We start from the raw sequence: 19,355 nt of genomic DNA, 5'->3' as shown, positions 1-19,355 counted from the left end.
TACTAAAGTTGAGCCCTCTAGTATTAGAAGTGCCATTCTGGTTTTCCAGACTCCTTCCTAATTCCAAGCTGAATGTCACAGAAATATGTATTTTTTTTATTAAATTGGAAAGCAGATGAGAATTTGCAGAGATGTGATTACCAATCCCCCAAAAGTACTAGTAAATCAGTTACAAGGGCAGATACTACAGGTTAGTGGTGTTGCATGGGAAGGGTGTTATAAACTATTTTAGTTAACCCTTTTATTTTACAAGTGTGAAAACTAAGACCAATGATTTTTATTTATATGTGAATACTCTTCAACTTTTTCCTATACGCATTTCAAGAATTGTGGCAAATTTACTGAAAAAAGTGAGGGTGTTTGTGTTAAATTTTAAATATATCCTTCAGTCTACTTTAAAGTGCACTAATAATTTTGATAAAGGTTGTAAGGATTTTCTAGCAGTAAAACTGGGTCTACTATAAAGTATGCTCTTCTGGAGGGCAAGTATGCCAGGTAGCAGGAACTCAATGAGTGCTTATTTTAATTAAAGAAAGAAGGCAAGAAGGAAGGAAGAAAGGGAGAGAAAGAACAAGGGAAGGAGAAAGGGAGGAAAGAAGGAAGGTTTCCCATTCCAAATGAATTAAAATCTCATTTACATTAGTCATTTTCTAAACATTAGCATCTCTGTGCTACCAATTCACTATCCAGCACTCACATATTAAGCATTGCTTTCGGAGGGAACACTCTTTCCCTTCTGAAAAAGGGGATAATCAAAATAAACATGTAAAAAACATCCTATAGTAACTGGTACACAAATATGGTGTGGTTTGGCAAAATGGCTTTAAAAAATATTAAATTTAACTTCTGAACTTATAATTAAGAAGAAAACATTTGTAAAATGAAAATCCACATTCTATTTTCTAACTCTTGAATCTACTTTAAAAGCATTCTTTAACATACAGGATTAGTATGCACTGTATATTTCTATCAAAGCATTTTGACGGTGGATGTCCTAAACTAAAAAGGGCACAAAAAGCACAAACTGTAAAATTTCTCTCAAAATTCACACAGTAGACCTTACTTTTGTTGTAAAGGATGAGGTTCTTTTGTGGTAAATTTAACAAAGAAAACCTGTTGAGTTGGCTTCCCTGAAGCACAGCAGGTCTCCACTCTAACCAACTCGATGTAAAGACATGGCACTAGCTACATCCAAAGAGGAATTATAAGGCTCAAAAGAGGATCAGAAATGAGAATAGCTTGAAATTGGGAACCAAAAAAAATGAAGAGTGTATATATTTCTAGCCATTGGATTAGCTGGAAGTGTAGAAGGTGTTAATAAGAACCAGATTCATCATCTAGTAAGTTTTCAGACATGCCTCCAAACTGGTTATTATCATAATTACATGATAAAAAGAGCTGTTCAAATGTGAAAGATAAAAAATAAAAATTTCTTTTCCTAAGTCAAGCTTACTAGTTCTACAATGTCCTGTTCTCTGGCTTTTTTTTTTTTTTTTTTTTTTTTCATCACAAGGTTAAAAGAATTCATGGAACATTAATAAATGGTATATTTTAAGAGTTATCAAAATTTCAAGCTAAAAAAACACTAGAAGTCCTCCAGTACAATCTTCTGGGGTTTTTTTTGCTTGTTTTGTTTTCTTTTTAAGATGAGCAAATGAGTCTACAGATTCATTAATTGTTCAGGTTTTCAGTGGCAGAGTTAAGAATAAATCCAGCTCCTCTGATCCCTGCTAGACCTCAATCCCATTCACCCCCACGCAAATGCCCACAGAAGATTTACTCTGCACTGCTAAAAGGAGGTGGTGGAGTTTACAGAAGCTCTATCCATTATATGCCAATGGCTCTAAGGCCCAATGCAATTTCTTTTACAAAGGTGTCTTCCCCTGCGAGCTTTACCTCACAGGTATTCTACCTCCAAGAATATCACCTGATGGCCTTTAGAGAGGAGACAACCTCTCGTACTTATCCATTTTTAAATCAGCTCAATATTAAATTAGAAACTCTACGGGTCAGAAAGAAAGGCTAAGTGTTCAGGGTACAAAATCTTCAGCAATCACTGCCTTTATAACTCCCTCCCATGCGTGCATCAGAAACTGCCTTGACAATAAAATATAACGCTAATGTTTGTGTAACCTCAGAAAGAAAATAGAGATTTAGTTTATTTTAAGCCCCATTACTGATTTAAAACAATCTCAGGTGTAAGTAAAAGTAGAGTATCATCACCTTGAAAAATGTGTACTCCTCCATAATGAGTTTTTATAACTATATACTTCAAACAGTTAGATATTCACGATGAACATGAGTTTATGATACTCACAGGGACAGAGTAAAGGGACAGAGTAGGTGATTAAATAGATTAAATACAATTCCCACTAGGGGACTGTAAGAAAAGAAAAAAGTATGGGAGATCACTCAAGAAAGCAGGTTTGCTTAACAAGAAAACCATGCTGGCTTGCTTAGCAACAAAACCATGCAACAGAAGCATGAGACATGCCCCAAAACAATTGTACAGCAGAAACTGGCACAACAGTGTAAAGCAATTATACTTCAATAAAGAGCTTAAAAACAAACAAACAAAAAACAAAAAACAAAACAAAATAAACAAGAAAATGGTAGCATGAGACCCACATCCTGCCCAGTGAGCTCAGTAAGTTAAGGACTCCTAGGACACACTTCTCTGCACACACTAAAAACAAAAATATAAGGAAAAGGTGACATTATACTGAAACCTGAGATCATTTACCATTTTTAGCATATGTTATTGCCTTTTTGCTCACTTCCACTGCACCATGACAGTCCTGGCTTAACCATGTAGGGACAAGAAAACTCCCCTGCCTGATGTGGAGGAGGAACTGCTGATGGAAGTTTGATGTCTACTCAAGAATGAGGAAGAAGTGGTCTCCTCCTCCCCACTTTTCCTGTGATTATAAAACTGGCAGAGCCCACTAAGTTCCTAGGGCACAGCACCCTCTCACCCACCCGCTTGTAAGCCTTACAAGTGTCCTATTCTAGTAAATCACTTCTAATCTACCACTTTGCCTCTCGTTGAATACTTTCTGCACTGACATAAAGAACTGGAGCTCCTCAAAGCCCCCTGACATGCATTTCAGTGGTTTCAATACTGCTCAGTCAGTAGAAGTAAACTATTGAGTACCTATTGGGTTGCTGGACACTGCTATGTGAAAAGGTCTTTGGACTCAAGGGGTCACATGCAGTTAGGTAGGAGAGTTAAAAGCAATCCTATATGACAAGTATTATCATACAGAGATTCACAGAACTCTGGGAACTCACAAGAGGAAGCTACTAATTTCCACCCCACCCCCAAGGCTAGGCAGATAATGTAGAAAGGAATCATGGAAAGGCAGTGATATGGTACACGCTTTTACTTTCTCTTAAACAAACAAAAGCTATAGTGCTATGGGGCAGCATAGGGCATTTAGCAAGCAGAAAGCATCATCACTGCAGGATAAAAAGCAGCAGGGCCCTTTTGTGGAGAGCCCCATCATGTGCATGCTAGCCTTCAGTGACCGGCTGATGGAGAAGAGCAATGCTGCTTGTTGGTTGGGCTGAAGCCATTCTCAAGATAAAGGCAGAGATGATCAGAAACCTCTTACCAAAGAGGTCACCTGCACACAGGCCTGTTTTCCCTGTGCGTGCTATTCCCTCAGCCCAGAGTGTCCTTCCCTCCTTTCCTTGCATGACTGAGTCTTCATCATCCTGTAGCATCCCCACCCTCCTCCACTACCATATCATTACTGTCTGTTCAGGTATCCATTCATTTCCTTCATAGCACTTCATGTTACTACTATGTGTTACATGGCCGTCTCCCTTATTATAACTTATTATCATTATAAATTATCAACATTATTGTGATCTACTAGATGATTTTTTTAAAATTAATTATCACTGACAGCATGAATTAGGTACTGATTAGCAAAGGGAACAGGTAATGCAGCAACTTGCCTACCACTTATCTCTGTACTAATGACTGTGAAACTTTTGTTCAAATAGTATTGTAATGGTGACATCATTTGACCTTCACTTTAAGGGAATGCAGCATTTTCTGTATGAAATGTACTTCTATCCTTTTGTTGGGTCAATTAAGGAATACTACTCGAGGCCAAGGTGATTATAAACAAAACACTGCTATTGAAAACATGAGGCAGTTCTTGATTACATAATAATTACACAGATTTCTTAAATTACTATGAATACTTTTAAAATTCTGATAGAGAATTCATCAATCTTCCATTTTAAGAAGGAGGCACATCATAGATTATAACCTATTCTCTAGTTTCAGTGCTTAGAGCAGCAGACCTAGATTTGGAAACTCTGCTCAAAAACATGAGCTGTGTGAACATAAGCAACCCTCAACTTTATTGAGCAAGAGAATCTCCGGAACCAAACACTGAGAAGACAGAACGGGGAAAGAGAATAAAAAGGGAGACAGAGAGCTGCAGAGACACAAAAAGAAACTCAGAGAGATTCAGGGAGTCAGAAAGTGTTCCTCCAATGAGGGATCAGGATCAAGTCTTTTATATGTTGGGCCAAAAACAAAGTAGATGCAAAGGACAAAGAGGTAATTGGTTCTTTTCCCTTCTTGATATTAGTCCCTGGGGAATGAAAGGGAGGATGGGGATTACTGTCTGCACACGCTCCAGATTGGCCTTTTTAACCCATTACGGGGAATGACCACTAGCATAATGACCAGTGCAAGTGCCCTCGATGGGCAATGGTTTTGATAAGCTAGTACATGTTCTCCCTAGTTCCCTGTCATATGCCTAAGAAGACAGTCCCTGGTACATTTCCTGATTAGCCATTCCTATTTCACAGATAGTAATTTTGTGGACAGTCATCGACCTACTGCTATATATCATTTTAGTTTTGTGACAGAAGTAGAATACGTCACATCTGCTGTTGTCCATGAACCCTCTTCATTGTATGAGTTTGTAAAGACAGCCAGAAATAAAACTCAAGTTTATATCAGGTGGTGTCAGTGGATCAAAGTGGTGTAATATGAAAGAACTAGAAGTGGGGACCACCTGCAAATGCCTACACAGCTAACAGAGGTTCATTTTATGAATGACTGCAAAAACTGAGTATTAGATGCAGGCAGGTGGGTTTTAGCAGGGTTTGTATCTCATCTTGGATACATACTCTGAGGATACCTCCCAAGCTGCCAAGTATCCTCTACAGAAGGCCAGCATCCCCTATCTTAGGACCTCTCAGCAAAAATTATGAATTATTAACCTAATTCCTAGAACTTAAGGATGCCTCTAAATTGTCATCATTATTTCAAATGATGGGTTCTTTATTAGGGCTCTATGCAAGCTACACTGCTATTTATCTATTTCTTCTTTTTAACTCTCTAATTTGATAAATGAATCTACTCAAAAACATCTCAACTCTAGTTTAGATCCGGCTCACCTCCTCAGAACATTTCTTTTCCTTCTTGGTCTTCTTATATTATTTATTTCACTGTTCTGCTTGGTTTTGCCATTTGTTATCTTTGGAACATAGATTATTTTAATCCTTAAGAAGCTCAGACTTGCCATAGATAAAAAAAAACTCTGCATATAGTGTTACTCTGAGAATTAATGATAATAATATAAATAGGATACTGAGCACAGAACATGACACATAACAGTTCACAATAATTGTTTACCCCTTTTATCTCCCTGGAAAGCTACAGTAGAGTCACATTACCTGTTAAAGTGTATTTCCAATTTTTATTAGCCAGAATTATTTTTAATTGCCACTTTAATAAAATATTTGAAATCAAGGAATGGCTTGACTTAGTTACACTCTGAAATAAGAAAGCTTATTACTATATTAATTTCTGAGAGTGCAGTAAATTGCTAATATAATTCATAAGAGAAAATCTGATTTTTCAGATAGACAGCAAAACAAAAGGTTAGAAAAGTGTCAACTATATGGAATGCCACAAAGTAAAAGCCCTCAGGGATAGCATCACATAACTACTCTTTCCTAATCTAGAATATAAGAGGAGAGAACAAGTCAGAAACAAAAAATGTCATTTCTGTTGAAGTAGCTGACCGGAGATGTGTCAATCTGGAAAGACAACAAATATTGCTTCTGCCAATTATTAATTCTACGATCAAAACAAATTATGTGATTCGAAATATCTTAATTAAAATATGTCGAAACTTTCACTTCAGACTATTACCTGAGATCTGTAAGTATTTTGAGTTCCCTTTCCTAGGAATACTATGATGTGTTACAAGATTTTAAAATGAATACCTGATATTTAATTGACCTCACTGTAAATATTTTGAACAATGACACAAAGAATGTCACAGTCTCTCCTTTGAAAAAGGAATTCATTGATAGAATCTCAAACAGTAAATAACAGTCTTATGAGTGATGTATGCATGTTTAAAAAATCCAGCCAAGTTTTCTATTTCATGAGTTTTGCATCTCATACTTTTCAAAGGAAAGGGCTTCAGAGGGAGCAAAATCATTGTTTGTATCCCTAAAATATTCTTAAGTATTTTTAAGAGTTAAAAAGAGAAATAACATCTTAAATAACCACCGTCTTTTTATCACAATTGCATGTGAAATGATGACACTTTAAAGAGGAAATTTTGGAAACTGAATATTTTAGATGGGCGATTATGTCACTATCTGTGATAATCAGTAAAACTGCCTTCACCAAAGATTTTTGCTTAAATATTTGAAATGCAAACTAACATAGAACACTTAGAATATTTATGAAATCTCTGTCTAGTTTGAAAATGGAATGACTGCTCATTTCCCCTCAGTATGCTCAAAAGGTAAAGTGCCCTGTTTTCAAAATATCTGTGGATATTCCATGCACAATTTACAGGCAAATGATCTGGGAAAAAATCAAAAGTATTAGTTCACTGGAAGAATTATGAAAGTTAAATTTTTAGAAAGCAGCAGCATTTGTGGAGCTAAGCAAAACTTCTAGAAACCTAGGATCAAAGAGCAACTCCAAAATCATCAGTTTCATCTCCTCATTTAACAGAGGCAGTACTGAGAGCACTGACTAATACAAGGTGATATCCTTCATTCATGGAAGAATAAAGCCCCTAACCCAGGAAAACCCATGGCTCTTGCACCACCATTTGCATTGTAAAAAACAGAAATCGGCACAATGCCAATTTTCTCTTTAAAATCTACAGAAAAGATAAGTATTAAGTCTAGTCATTAAAAAAATTTTAAACAATAAGGAAAAAGGTTCAAAATAGATACAGGAATTTGGCACTGCAGAGCTATCTGAAAATGTATTGGAGCCTTATTGCTGATGTTTTCGGCCTTCCCTGGAGAAGGTTCTGAATGTCAAATAACACAGTCAAGTTAGGGTTATGTTGGTTTATTCAAATAATCAGTGCCCACTGCAAGCAAGACCAGGACTATTACATATTCAACCCATATCTAGGTCAGTGAACTCACATCTACAGCTTCAGTTCTTTATTCTAGTTGTCCATCCGACAGTTTCTCAAGATTAGTCACAAGGTAGGCCAAGGAGAAGATGTGCATCTACTCATCCAAACTAATTTTTTTAAACTTTGGTGAGGGCTGACACATTATTTAACCATATGTGGTCCCGTACCTAGAAAAATACATTTAAGTAGGAATCCAGGTTCACAAAGATGAGCTGAGGGTTCTGCTAATACTTTGAATTGATTCTATTAATCTTTTCTATGACTATGACACAAACAGGAAAATTGAGTCAGAAAAGAAAAAAAAATAGTTTACCATATTTAAAAAACATACATATATATATATATATATATATATATATATTCCATAAATAGAACAGATCATTGTTTCAAGGTAATAATCACAAGAAATCAGACACATGAAGGATTATGACAATCTCAAGAACTGGTGGTTAATGAGAGAATATTAGTCCCACTTATCAGGGAGAAAAAAGTATGTACATTTGTTGTAATTGAAAAATGTGAAATTATGACACAAGGTTTTGTACTGGGTATGGAGTAGGAATTATCCTATTGTCCCCAACTGACTTTCAGAATCTAAGACCGGAAAAAAAAAACATGCTGAGTACCTTACCGTCCTAAGAGATAACAGAACAGAATCCAATGCCCTCAGATACTCCTGCTTGCTAGGGAAGAAGTCTGGGGGAATCCCCAAACCCTCTCCAGCCAAGGGAGAATGAACTCCAGGAGAACTGCTGGCAACTAGAAAGACTGGCAGCTCAGTGTTTAGGGTGCTCTTTACCTATCCCTGAATAATGGATGAAAAAACTGCAGGGCAGAGAAAATTCTGTGGCAGTGTGGAGGAGTCTGCAGTACCGCATTTGTCATGGTGACCATGTATGTATTTCCAGGAGCTCAAGTTTAACCAAGGAAGCCTGGTAATAAGCTCCTAGGAGCAAGAAGCTGTGAGTGAACTGCCCATTCTGAGAGCTGAAGGGTGAAAAAAGAGGACAAGATACAGCCCCATCTCCAACATTCTGGGTAGTCAAGATGGCCATAAACAGCCACAAGTTAGCCAGACAAACAGGAGCACCCTAGACGGCACTGTAGTCTCCTTACAGCGATAGGCTGTTAGGCAGAGATGCATTTGTTCTTGCTCTCCTCTTCCTCTCTGCCAGTCCAGAGACCTCAAAGAGAAGGAAAGGGTATCCAGTCCATGGGCCTCTCAGACATGCAGACACACACACACACACACGCACGCACAGTGCTGAGAGAGAGGAGGGGAGAAAAAGTGCACCTGTGCTTCCTCCCTTGTGTGTATCCTGTCAAGGCTGGCAAGTGCTGAGATAGAGTGTGGAGCGACATAAATGAGATTTAAACCAAGCGTGAGGCTTGAGTTTTAAATTTGAAAGGAATTTAACAATTACAAATGGCTGACATATTTCCTTAAAAGGCTAAACGTAGAGTTGCTGTATATTCCATTATTCCACTTCTATGTATATAACTAAGAGAAAGGGAAACATATGCCTACACAAAAACTTGTACACCAATGCTCATAGCAGCATTATCAATAATAGCCCCAGAGTGGGAAACAAACCAAATGTTTGTCAGTTGAAGAATGGATATATATAAAATGTGGTATATCGATACCATGGAATATTAGTAGGCCATATAAGGAAATCAAGTACTAATACATGCTACAACATGGATGAACCGTAAAAATATGTTAAGGGAAAGAAGCCAAAATTCAGAAAGTAAGAATAACAATTCATGTATCTAGGGTTGCTTCCTTTTACACACAAAGCAATCAAGATATTTCGTAAATTATAATTTATGTAGTTTACAACAGATAAATAGTCCCTGAATGAATGAACGTATGGTGATAACACTAGAAAACAGAGAGCATCTGGATTTATGCAAGATAAAGCTAAAGAAGAAGGGACAGAAAGATTGAGTGTTCAAAAGAAACCTGAAAGAAAATAAATAGCAAATAGCTATGAAATACTTCATACACCACGGGAAGAAAAAGTAGCTATTTAAAAATATATTACTCTAAACACTAAAAATATAAATATTCAAATTATATTTTCAACTATTTAATTTTTTCCCCTAAATTCTCGTCTCCACTAGCTGGGATAAAGGAAATAGACCTAAGCTTATGCTAATGAGATGGCATATGAATTATCTGGTTCCAGCTATTGAATTGCACCACAAATACAAAAGCCTTCAGTCAATATGAGTAAATGCCAGAAGCCAGAACTACTCCAGTAGTTCTCCCTCCAAATTGTTGTGGAGGAAAAAGTGCTGTGCATGAGATGAGAAAATCAGGGCTGCCTCTCTCTGGGGCGGTCCAGTTTTGCAAAAAGAATCCTTCCAGACTCCTTGGCTGTCATCATAATCATTTTGATAAGCTCTGAAGAGGCCCCAAAAGTAATTTAAACAAAGAGAAAAGCATACTACAAAGGTTAGCATTGTTTTGTTTTTTGTTTTGTTTTGTTTTGCTTTGTTTTACGAGAATCTTTCCATTTGAGTTCAGTGTATTGGCAGCATAGGTTACAAGTGAAAACAAGTTATCTTCTGCTCCAAAGTTAGCATTACTTACATGTGCTGATCATCTACCATTCCCTTTGTTAAATTATACAATCAAGAAAGTATATATTATAGATTCTTACTTCTCAGCTGCCGTGTTGATGATGATGATGATGGTGGGGGGCGGGTAACAACAGCCAACACTTACTGAGTGCCATTATTAATATGTGCCACATAGTATGTAAGTATTCTAGAAACATCATCTCATGAAGGCTAACAACTACTTATGAGAGAGGTATTCTTATTACTCACATTTTACGTATGTGTAACTTACCTAAGTAACCAACAAGTAACTCACCCAAGGCCTATCACTAGTGATGGAGTCTAGGCTGAACACAGGGAGTCTGACCCTAAAACCTGTACACAAGACAAGTGGGTTTAACTGCTTTCCAGAGAAATGCCCGCACTGGACAAAGTCAATTCTAGAGGAAATTATGAGGATGATGTCTCTCACACCGATCCCTCCGGCCACCATGCCCATCCATCAATTTCCCTTCATCCAAGACATCCTTTGCTGCTCCTCGATCCCAGGTACCCTATCCAGCAGCAGCAGATTTTCTCAGCTCTTCCTCCTACAGTCAAAAGTGATCTGATGGGATTCCCATAATTCATGGTTAGGTAATAATGGATGACAGAAGACCAAGTGTTTGTGGCATAGTTGCTTTTCAATAATTTTTCCAGAAATTATAGCACAATATAAAATAATGGACAATAGGAACACCAGACAGAGTTGCAAGACTACCAGAGGAGGCCTTTTTGGATCAGTGAGCATTTTGGATTCCTTAACAGTGAGCTACACATAGGATAAGCCCTATTTTCACTGTTTAGCTCTAAATGTAATAAGCCAAGAAAAACAGGCACACAAAGGCAAGGAAAATGTAAGTTTTCAGAATAAAATATACAATCTTTAACACTGTTTACTGGGCTTGTAACAGACTTGTCTGCGTTTATGTCTCCAAACTCATCTCTCATCACTGCTTGTCTTCTTTGGTGCTGAAATACTCAGCCATTATCAATTCCTCAACAATCTACTGAAGGGCCATGGCCTACACCTTTAATTCTGCCATATATATGAACCCAACCACTTGTAATAAAGTTATGTTCTCCTTCAACTCTCAGGATAAATATATATTCTTTTGAAAAACTCTCCCTGAACCTTGAAGCGGTTATAGGTGCCCCTCCTTTTGCTTCCTAATGGTTCTCTATATTTTCCTTATTTACATACTCATTACATTGTACAGTAACTGCAATTGTCTATAACAGCCACTGGAATTGAACACCCCCTTCATGGGTATTTAGCATTATCTGATCACCTGTGGCAGAGACTGCTAACTCTTTTTCCATACTGATGTTCTCCTCTGCACCCAGGATAAAGCTAGGCTCTATACCCAGCCTCCTGTGCAGTTAGGAATGATCAAGTGACTCAGTTCTATCTAATGGAATGAAAATAAAAGTGATAAAAGCCACTCCCACACCTGGTCCACCTAATCCTTCTATGCAGTACTCTATTTTATACTGTCTTCTAGATGACTGGGAAGGAAATGATCCCATGATGAATTTTGAAGCCAAAGTTAAAACTGGAAAATCACTGGCAGCTTAAGCTTCTGAACAGTTTTTTGAAGCAGACCTCCTCACTTACCTAGAATCACCTTGGACCTTCACCTGAGAAAGAAATAAGCTTCTTCCTTTTAAATCTTTTTTTTTTTTTTTTTTGCTGGGAGGGTCTATCTTTTTATACCATCAGTTATAGCATCTTTTTGTTTCTTAGAATCTAATAACTACAGATACATTAGAAATCTATAAATACGTGTTGAAAAAAACCAAAAGAATGAATGATTAGGAGGAACATCTCAAGAAATAAACTTTTTGTCAAACTAACATTGTAAAAATAGCTAACATTTAGTTTATGCTTACTATATGCTGCTGCTTTCTAAGACTTTCCATAAATTATCTCATTTAAACCTCTTAACATTATGAGGTAGGTGCTACTATTATCCCATTGCACAGATTAGTAAATTGAAGCTCAGACTAGCTTAATCACTATCTAATATATCACAGTTTTTGTAGATGAATCAAGATTCAACCCAAACAATGTGACTCAAAAGTCTACATTTTTAACCACCCTGAAATAAATAAATGCCATGCCTAGGTGACTTCCATAAGCAATAAAAAAATATTCAATAAAGAGCAGAATAAAATATTTTATATTAATAACACTATCTTTTGACATGATTTCTAGGAAAGAGCTAAGAGTTCCTAAAAGTGAATGATGACACACAATACTGTCTTATGTGTCTTTTTTAATGCCAAGAGACTTAGATGCTATATAGAAAGTCAGTTATGGATTTGAAGCTGAAATCCAAGTTTCAAGGTTTCTAGTATTATTACTATTATTATTACTATTATTATTATTATTATTACTACTACTACTACTACTACTATTTTGGCTGTGCCGTGCAGCATGCAGGATCCCTGACCAAGGATCGAACCCATGCCCGCTGCATTGGGAGCTCAGTCGTAAACCCTGGACCAACAGGGAAGACCCTCTAGTATTATTTTAAACACACGATCAGGGTTTTGGCTGCTTCTGGCTCATATGCTTTAACAGAGAACGACAATTGCCTTAGAGATCTCTAGATTTCATTAACTCACAAGTTTCATTAAGTATATAAAATTAGAGCTTACTCTTAAATCGGTAATCAAGTTTTGCACATTTAGAGGTCAGGCCTCAGGTTATAATTCACTCAAAATCACTTTGTTCTCTAAGTTAAGAAAATCCATTGTGATCTAACACAGTGTTATCTTCATCACGTCCAGAAAAACCCTCCCCACACAATTGGATCAATACCTGTTGTAGAAAATCTAGACTAGATTAATTGTGTTAGTGCCTGTTTGGATTTTAGTCATTTTATCAAGAGTCCCAGACTGGCTTCTAAAAATCGATGCTTTCCAGTGTCAAGTTCTAGTACCCAGGGTATGTCAGAGACATTCACTAGTAAGGCCAAACTTGAGATTTGGCCATTATTTAAGTAATAATATACTTTAGGATAGAAGTAAAACAAACGGTTCCAAAAAAGCACAAGGAATTTATAACTAGATTCATTTAACAAAATCTATATAACTACCTTATTTTTAAGAAAACTATAATAATCACACTTTATCTATGACTCAGCTGCTTCCCCCATGTTATAATATCTGTAACTAAGGCCACAATCATTTGTCATGATTATTAATGAAAAATAACCAGACAGATATTGTCACAAACTTAATTTAAATCTGTTTTAAAACCTTTTTCATAGCTACCCAAAAGTCCTAGTGGTATGCCGTGTAGATGGAAGATTTTTTTAAAATAAATTCTTCTGTACAGTATGATTTTAAACTTTTTTCCTATACATAAATAGGACTTTAAAGATTAAAAATAGGAAAAATTTTAAACAAAAACTGAAGAAATACAGTACTATCAAATGTTTACAGTAGTGGCCTATGAGTAACAAATTATGGGTACATTACTGTGTGTTCAAAAATTGACTACATATATCACTTTTCCATGTTTGTTTTCTCAGAAACAACCAAAATCAACTTTATTTTTCAAGTCTGTTCCAAATAAAATCTGTATTCATGTAATTGCAAACACTGTAGAAAATGGTTTCTGGAGAGAGTTTGGGCCTAGATGAGCTCAAGTTTCATTTTTAAAAGTATAGGATACTAAAGATTTTAATTTGATACATTTTAAATATAAAACAGTTATATTTTGAGGTAGACCTCCAATACATCGCCAGGGAAATCTTGGCTACAGGCTGGAAAATCTCATTTGCAAACCAGGCATTGTCCTCAGAGAAAGGAGAATCTATAGGTGCTTTTGCCTTTTGCTTAAGAAGAAAATACAAGTGTCAGTTTAGAGACTTGCTAAGTTCCCAAACTTGCACAGGTTGTGGAAAATTTGGGAAGCAAGTTGCAATTTGAATAGGAACATGAAACAACAATATTAGGTTCAAATAATTAAGTCTATGATGCACTAAAATCAGATATATTAGGTTCTAATAGACATGAAGATTGACGGTACAGATAGAAGAAAAATTTAACTGAGAAAGGTATATGTATTAACATAGGTTTTCAACATATTAGGTGTTATGGACTGAATTGTGCCCCCTCCCCCATTCACATTAAAGCTCTAACCCCCCATGTGATTGTGTTTGGGGCCTTTAAGGGGATAATTAAGGTTTATATGGCATAGTGATGGGGCTAATCTGATAGGATTTGTGTCCTTTTAAGAGGAAAAAGTACCAAGGCTCTCTCACTCTTGTGCACAAAGCAAAGGCCATGTGAGGATACAGAGGGAAGGCAGTTGTCTACAAGCCAGGAAGAGAGGCTTCACCAGAAACCAACCCTGGGAGCATCTTGATCTTGAACTTCCAGCCTCTGGAACTCTGAGAAAATTAATTTCTGTTGTTTAAGCACCCCTGTCTATGGTATTTTATTATGACAGCCAGAGTAGACATTAGGAAACAGCCACCACTGTTTCCTTTTAACAGAGTAGTGTGGTTTTGCATCTTGAGTAGCTCAAGTGCTTTGGAAAGAGCTTCCTGCCACCTACCAGAGAATCCAGCCTCTTTGTGCAACATACACATCTCTTTTAGCTATGGCTTTGCCAATCTCTCTAACCTCATTTCTTGTCATTTTGCCACCCTCACAATATGGAGCTATTTATAGATATTTATTCTACAACTCCCTGTCTTTCCTCTGCTCTGAATTCCTTTCCCCAATTTATGTACCTGGAAAACTCCCACCAACCTTCAACACCCCTCTTGCTTTGCACAGCCTCCCCCAACTCCTCTAGCCAGGCATCACTCACTCCCTGGCACTATTGCATCTATGTTTTCTGAGCACTCAGTGATGACACGGTAGCCTGTCACAATTATAATTCTGCTTATGTGTTTCCCCCAACAGATATGAAGTTTTTAATAACAAGGATAATGATGGAGTTTGACTCCCTTTATTGAGTTGAGAAACTCAGAAAGTTTCACTAAAATAAACTGAGAACCTTTTTCTAGTTAAGAGAGACACATTTCAAGGGTTTTAATACTTTCATTTTAGAAATACTATTGAGAGAGGAAAACCAATTCACATTAAGTTTATTGAACATTATTAGCTGGTTAGGAATGCTGAGAAGAGTGAATTTTCTCATTTCATTAGTAATGTTTCCTCCAGTATTATTGAAATAGCCCCTCATCAAAATATATGAAGGTCAAGGGCATTCTTATACTTGGAAGTGCCAATATCGAAAACAGTACTTCTGACTGAAAGCAAATCTAAAAACAAGTTGAGGATTTGTAAGCAGGCAAAGGCTAAGCTGAGGGAACATTGCATCAGGAGCAAGGAGATCTGGTTTTTGAGTTCATCACCTGCCACTCACTAACAATATCCCTTGGTCGATACACACACACACACACACACAAACACGCACCCTTTATCTATAAAATGAGGGGTTTTATAACAACTAAACCTTTTCCTGTTTTAACATTTTTCAGGATGTCAATTGTTCTTTATTGAATTCTTTAGATTTTCTATAATATATCACTACAGGATTTATTTAACATAATTTAAACTTCATTATTTTATTTTATTTTATGTTTTAAATTTTTTTAATTTATTTTTTATTAGTTACCTATTTTATACCTATTAGCATATATAAGTCAACCCCAATCTCCCAACTCATCCCTAAACTTCATTATTTTAAATATAGGTTAGGATTTTGATATATAAAGCTGAGAATAGTCAATACTACTCGTAGCATCTGGTCCTGGCCCACCCCTGCTTGGCTATAGATATCTTTTATTGACTCACTCACCAACTCATCCAAAAATACACTGTAGCACTTACAGTGTGTCAGGCATCTATGCTCACTTACATAATTCACTTTAAAGTAAGAAATGAATCCATTCATGGGCAAATACACGGTCCTTTCAAATTTCAAAGTGTCCTCAGATACAGAAATTGCTGGGTTTTCATCTGATTCTGTGTGCACTTTTTTAAACATCACATGTAAAAAGATTAAAATTTAAAAGTACAATGTCAAAATTCCTGGTGCTTGTACTGTCATAAAAGATGATCCAAAAAAAGAATAATAATTCAAAGTTATTCACCCCAAATTCTTACTGCTTTATTGACAGCAAATCTTTAACAAGTAACAAGTAGGAAAAAAAATTTAAAAACCTTTTTTGGAGGGGGGAAATGATGGTAGTCTACGTTTGGTTTGTATAAGAATTAGTATTTTCTTGTTGTTATAACTCTATTTTGTCAATTTCAGTTATGTCTGCAAATACTGGCAACATACTAATATCGAAATACTACTTAGAAATATTATGAATTAAAGTAATATTCACTTTGAGGCAGATTTTCATTTGAATGAAACAGAAGTTTTTGCATTTTCTTATTTATATTTCCAACTTTTTGTCAAAATGACTACATTGCGCTGAATACTATTTGTGGTTGTAGATCTAAGAAATTCCACAGAGGACCATAGCCAAGGCAATTTGATAATATCCTCTTTTAACAGCATGGGGGGTCATGTGCATATTCTCTGACATCTGCAATTTCTCAAATTTTAGAAACACTGAGCTCAAGCTTTATCCATTGTATCCTATCTTCATTTCTAGAAGGTATGGTGAGCTCACCAAAGAGTTAAAACGTTTGTTTAGTTTGCTTTCAGTTCTCTAGCCACTCAGCTCCTGAAACCTCTGCTCCCCTATTCCCTTATTTAGGTTCTAGATGAGACCTGATTAATTATTTAATTTGTACCCATTCTGTTTAACAACCCAGTCCACCCAAACCATGCCAAAACAAGGGTTCCTAGGATAAAATATTGAATCTTACTCATACATCTCCTATTTTATTCAACATGCTCCTCCACATCAAAGTACTGGATCCCCCATGTTCTACATTTTTACACATTAATCTGAGTTTGGTAAAAATGATTTTATGTTCAAGATAATACACTTACTGTGAGTATTATATAGTAGAAAACAAGATACAATGAGAAAAGAACCCTAGAAAAAGAGATAAGAAACCAAAGACTTTACTCCTTTGCCTCTGATCCCTATATGATGGTGGTCATGTTGCTTCATATCACTAAGACACAATTTCTTCATCTGTAGTAATAACCCCCATATTCCCCTCTGCCTTGCTCTGATATAAACAATAGCAGGTATGGAAATGCACTGTAACTGTCATGATATCAACGTGGGGTAGTTTTATTGATTTCTTTAGGAGATCTTTGGCTGATGCCATATGAACCTGGACTTAAGCAGAGGCAAAATATGGCACCAGGGTCTAACTCTGGGTAATATGTATTACACCCAAACACTGACCTTCACACTTAAGTGAGGGTAATCCTACCTCACAGGGTTATTGCAAGCATTTCATAAGATAACACACATATGCAAATTCTTAGTCTAGTGCTTGGCCCTGGTTTAAAAAAAAAAAATGCTAAAAAACGATTTCAAAAAATGAGTGGAGTTTGTAATTTCATTCTTATTTTTATGCCATTTCATTAGACTAATGAGAACTTTGTTATGTTATAATGTCTGAGGAATTTAAAATACTAAAGAAGAGATTTGATCCAAATTCCTAATTAAATTCTTAAATTTTAACACAAGGAAAATAGCCTCAAGAACATACTGTTAGGGATGTTTATGTAAACTAATCTAAAACACTCTTTTCTCTTATTTTTACATTTTATAGATGTAGATGAAGGAAAAACTCAGAGATGATGCCTTAGTTCCCATCTCCTTTCATCAATTGATAAGCAATGATCACAGCTAAGAAAGCTTGTTGTAGCTATATGGAACGATGGAGAGTTTTCTTTCTCTAATTGCAACCCAGAATTTTGTGGCTGAGAAAATGATAAGTAAACAAGAAAATAAAAGACCACTAAGAAACAGAAACTATTCCCAGGGGACTATACTGTGTATGCTGGTTGGATGTATCAACATTGTATGATTTAGCACTACATCCATATTTTATGTGAGTTAAAGTGGAGGGAAGCCCCCAGAGAATCAACATTAAAGGTGTCTCAGAAATTACTTAAAGTTGCATTTACAGTTTTCCTTCAAATCTTTCAACTTACTTCTGAGAAAAGGAAAGATGTTTTGGCTATAACATATATCTTCTAGCAGATGTCCATTAATATTTTCACATGAAATAAGTTTGCACGAGGGACTCAGACATTCTGTTACAGCTTTGTAAAAGTCAAAATTAATATTCGACAAGTGTAATTTGCCTCTTGGCCTCAATTAGCAAATTCATCATCTTGAACCAAAGTAAACAATGAGAAAAAGTGTGAAAGATGCCAGTGAACTGAAGGAGACCAGGGAGACTGGGTTGACCTTGGTCTCCATCAGTTTCTAGCAAATCTCTCTACTTCTCAGACTACAAAGCACCACAGTGCTTTTTATTTTCTTCTACTTACCAAGGGCTTGGTTTCATCTTCATCTTTGAAATAATAGAGCTGATCTCCCTTGAGCACAAACCAACGCGTATGCCAAGTCTTGACAAAGCCTCCTTGCTTCCTCAGCCAACCACACTTCAAGGCATTGTTCCGCCCTTGGCCTTGTTGGGGGCTCTCGGTGGAGTCATTGTTCTCCTCCATTATCAAGCTGATGGACTTTTCTATTTAGCAAACAGACAACAACAACAAAAATAAGGTGCTCCGATATATTCAATCCCTTCTTAAATTACCCCTGTTCCTTAAAAATAAAAAAGCTAGAGGTAGAGTGAAAAATGTAAATCAACTTACATACCAAATTTCTAGAAGCAAACCACACACCTGACAATAATATTCCTAGAGGAAACCTGGAAAGACTTCCTTGTGTCTTCCCACTCAGCTGTGTGATAATATCCCTTTTTCCCTAAGTAGAGTTAAAGAATGGGAACGTTCTAGAGGTAACGTGTTAAGAAGCAATTTGGGGAAGGCAGTTATACTCACCACTACACCACCAACGTAAGAGGCAATTTTTGAAGACAAACTAAAGCCACCAACAAAAACATAACTCTTATGGTAATGGGCCTCTGTGTCTGGTGCACTGGTTGGGACCTGCTTGTGCAGGCCTGTGATTATTTGAGCGAACTTAGCCTGACACACATTACAGTTTAAAAGGACTGTTTTGAAAACCTCAATGGCAGACGTTTGTTTTACATATGTGAAAATTTCTCAGGATGTCTCTGCCCCACTTCTCCTCAAAGTATCCCCTTGAGAGTTTCTTTGGCTGGTCAAGAATGAGTGCAACTGAATAAGTTTAGGAAAAAAACAAACAAATGAAAAAAAGCCCTGCTTGGCCAGTG

General features: G+C 36.5%; 1 protein-coding gene across 1 annotated transcript in view; it reads right to left on the bottom strand.

The window, feature by feature from the left end:
- Positions 1 to 19,355, bottom strand: part of ARHGAP24 (Rho GTPase activating protein 24) — a 476,239-nt gene that overhangs the window by 368,718 nt on the left and 88,166 nt on the right. The window contains exon 2 of the mRNA XM_057728038.1: positions 18,484 to 18,683. Coding sequence (XP_057584021.1) covers positions 18,484 to 18,663 — 180 coding nt within the window. The 5' untranslated portion in view covers positions 18,664 to 18,683. The remainder of the gene's footprint in view (positions 1 to 18,483; positions 18,684 to 19,355) is intronic.

Source organism: Hippopotamus amphibius, chromosome 3 (assembly GCF_030028045.1).
Source record: "Hippopotamus amphibius kiboko isolate mHipAmp2 chromosome 3, mHipAmp2.hap2, whole genome shotgun sequence".
NCBI classification, from domain to species: Eukaryota; Metazoa; Chordata; class Mammalia; order Artiodactyla; family Hippopotamidae; genus Hippopotamus; species Hippopotamus amphibius.
Note: the sequence above shows the minus strand (reverse complement) of the source record. Positions and strands in the feature narration are given on the sequence as shown.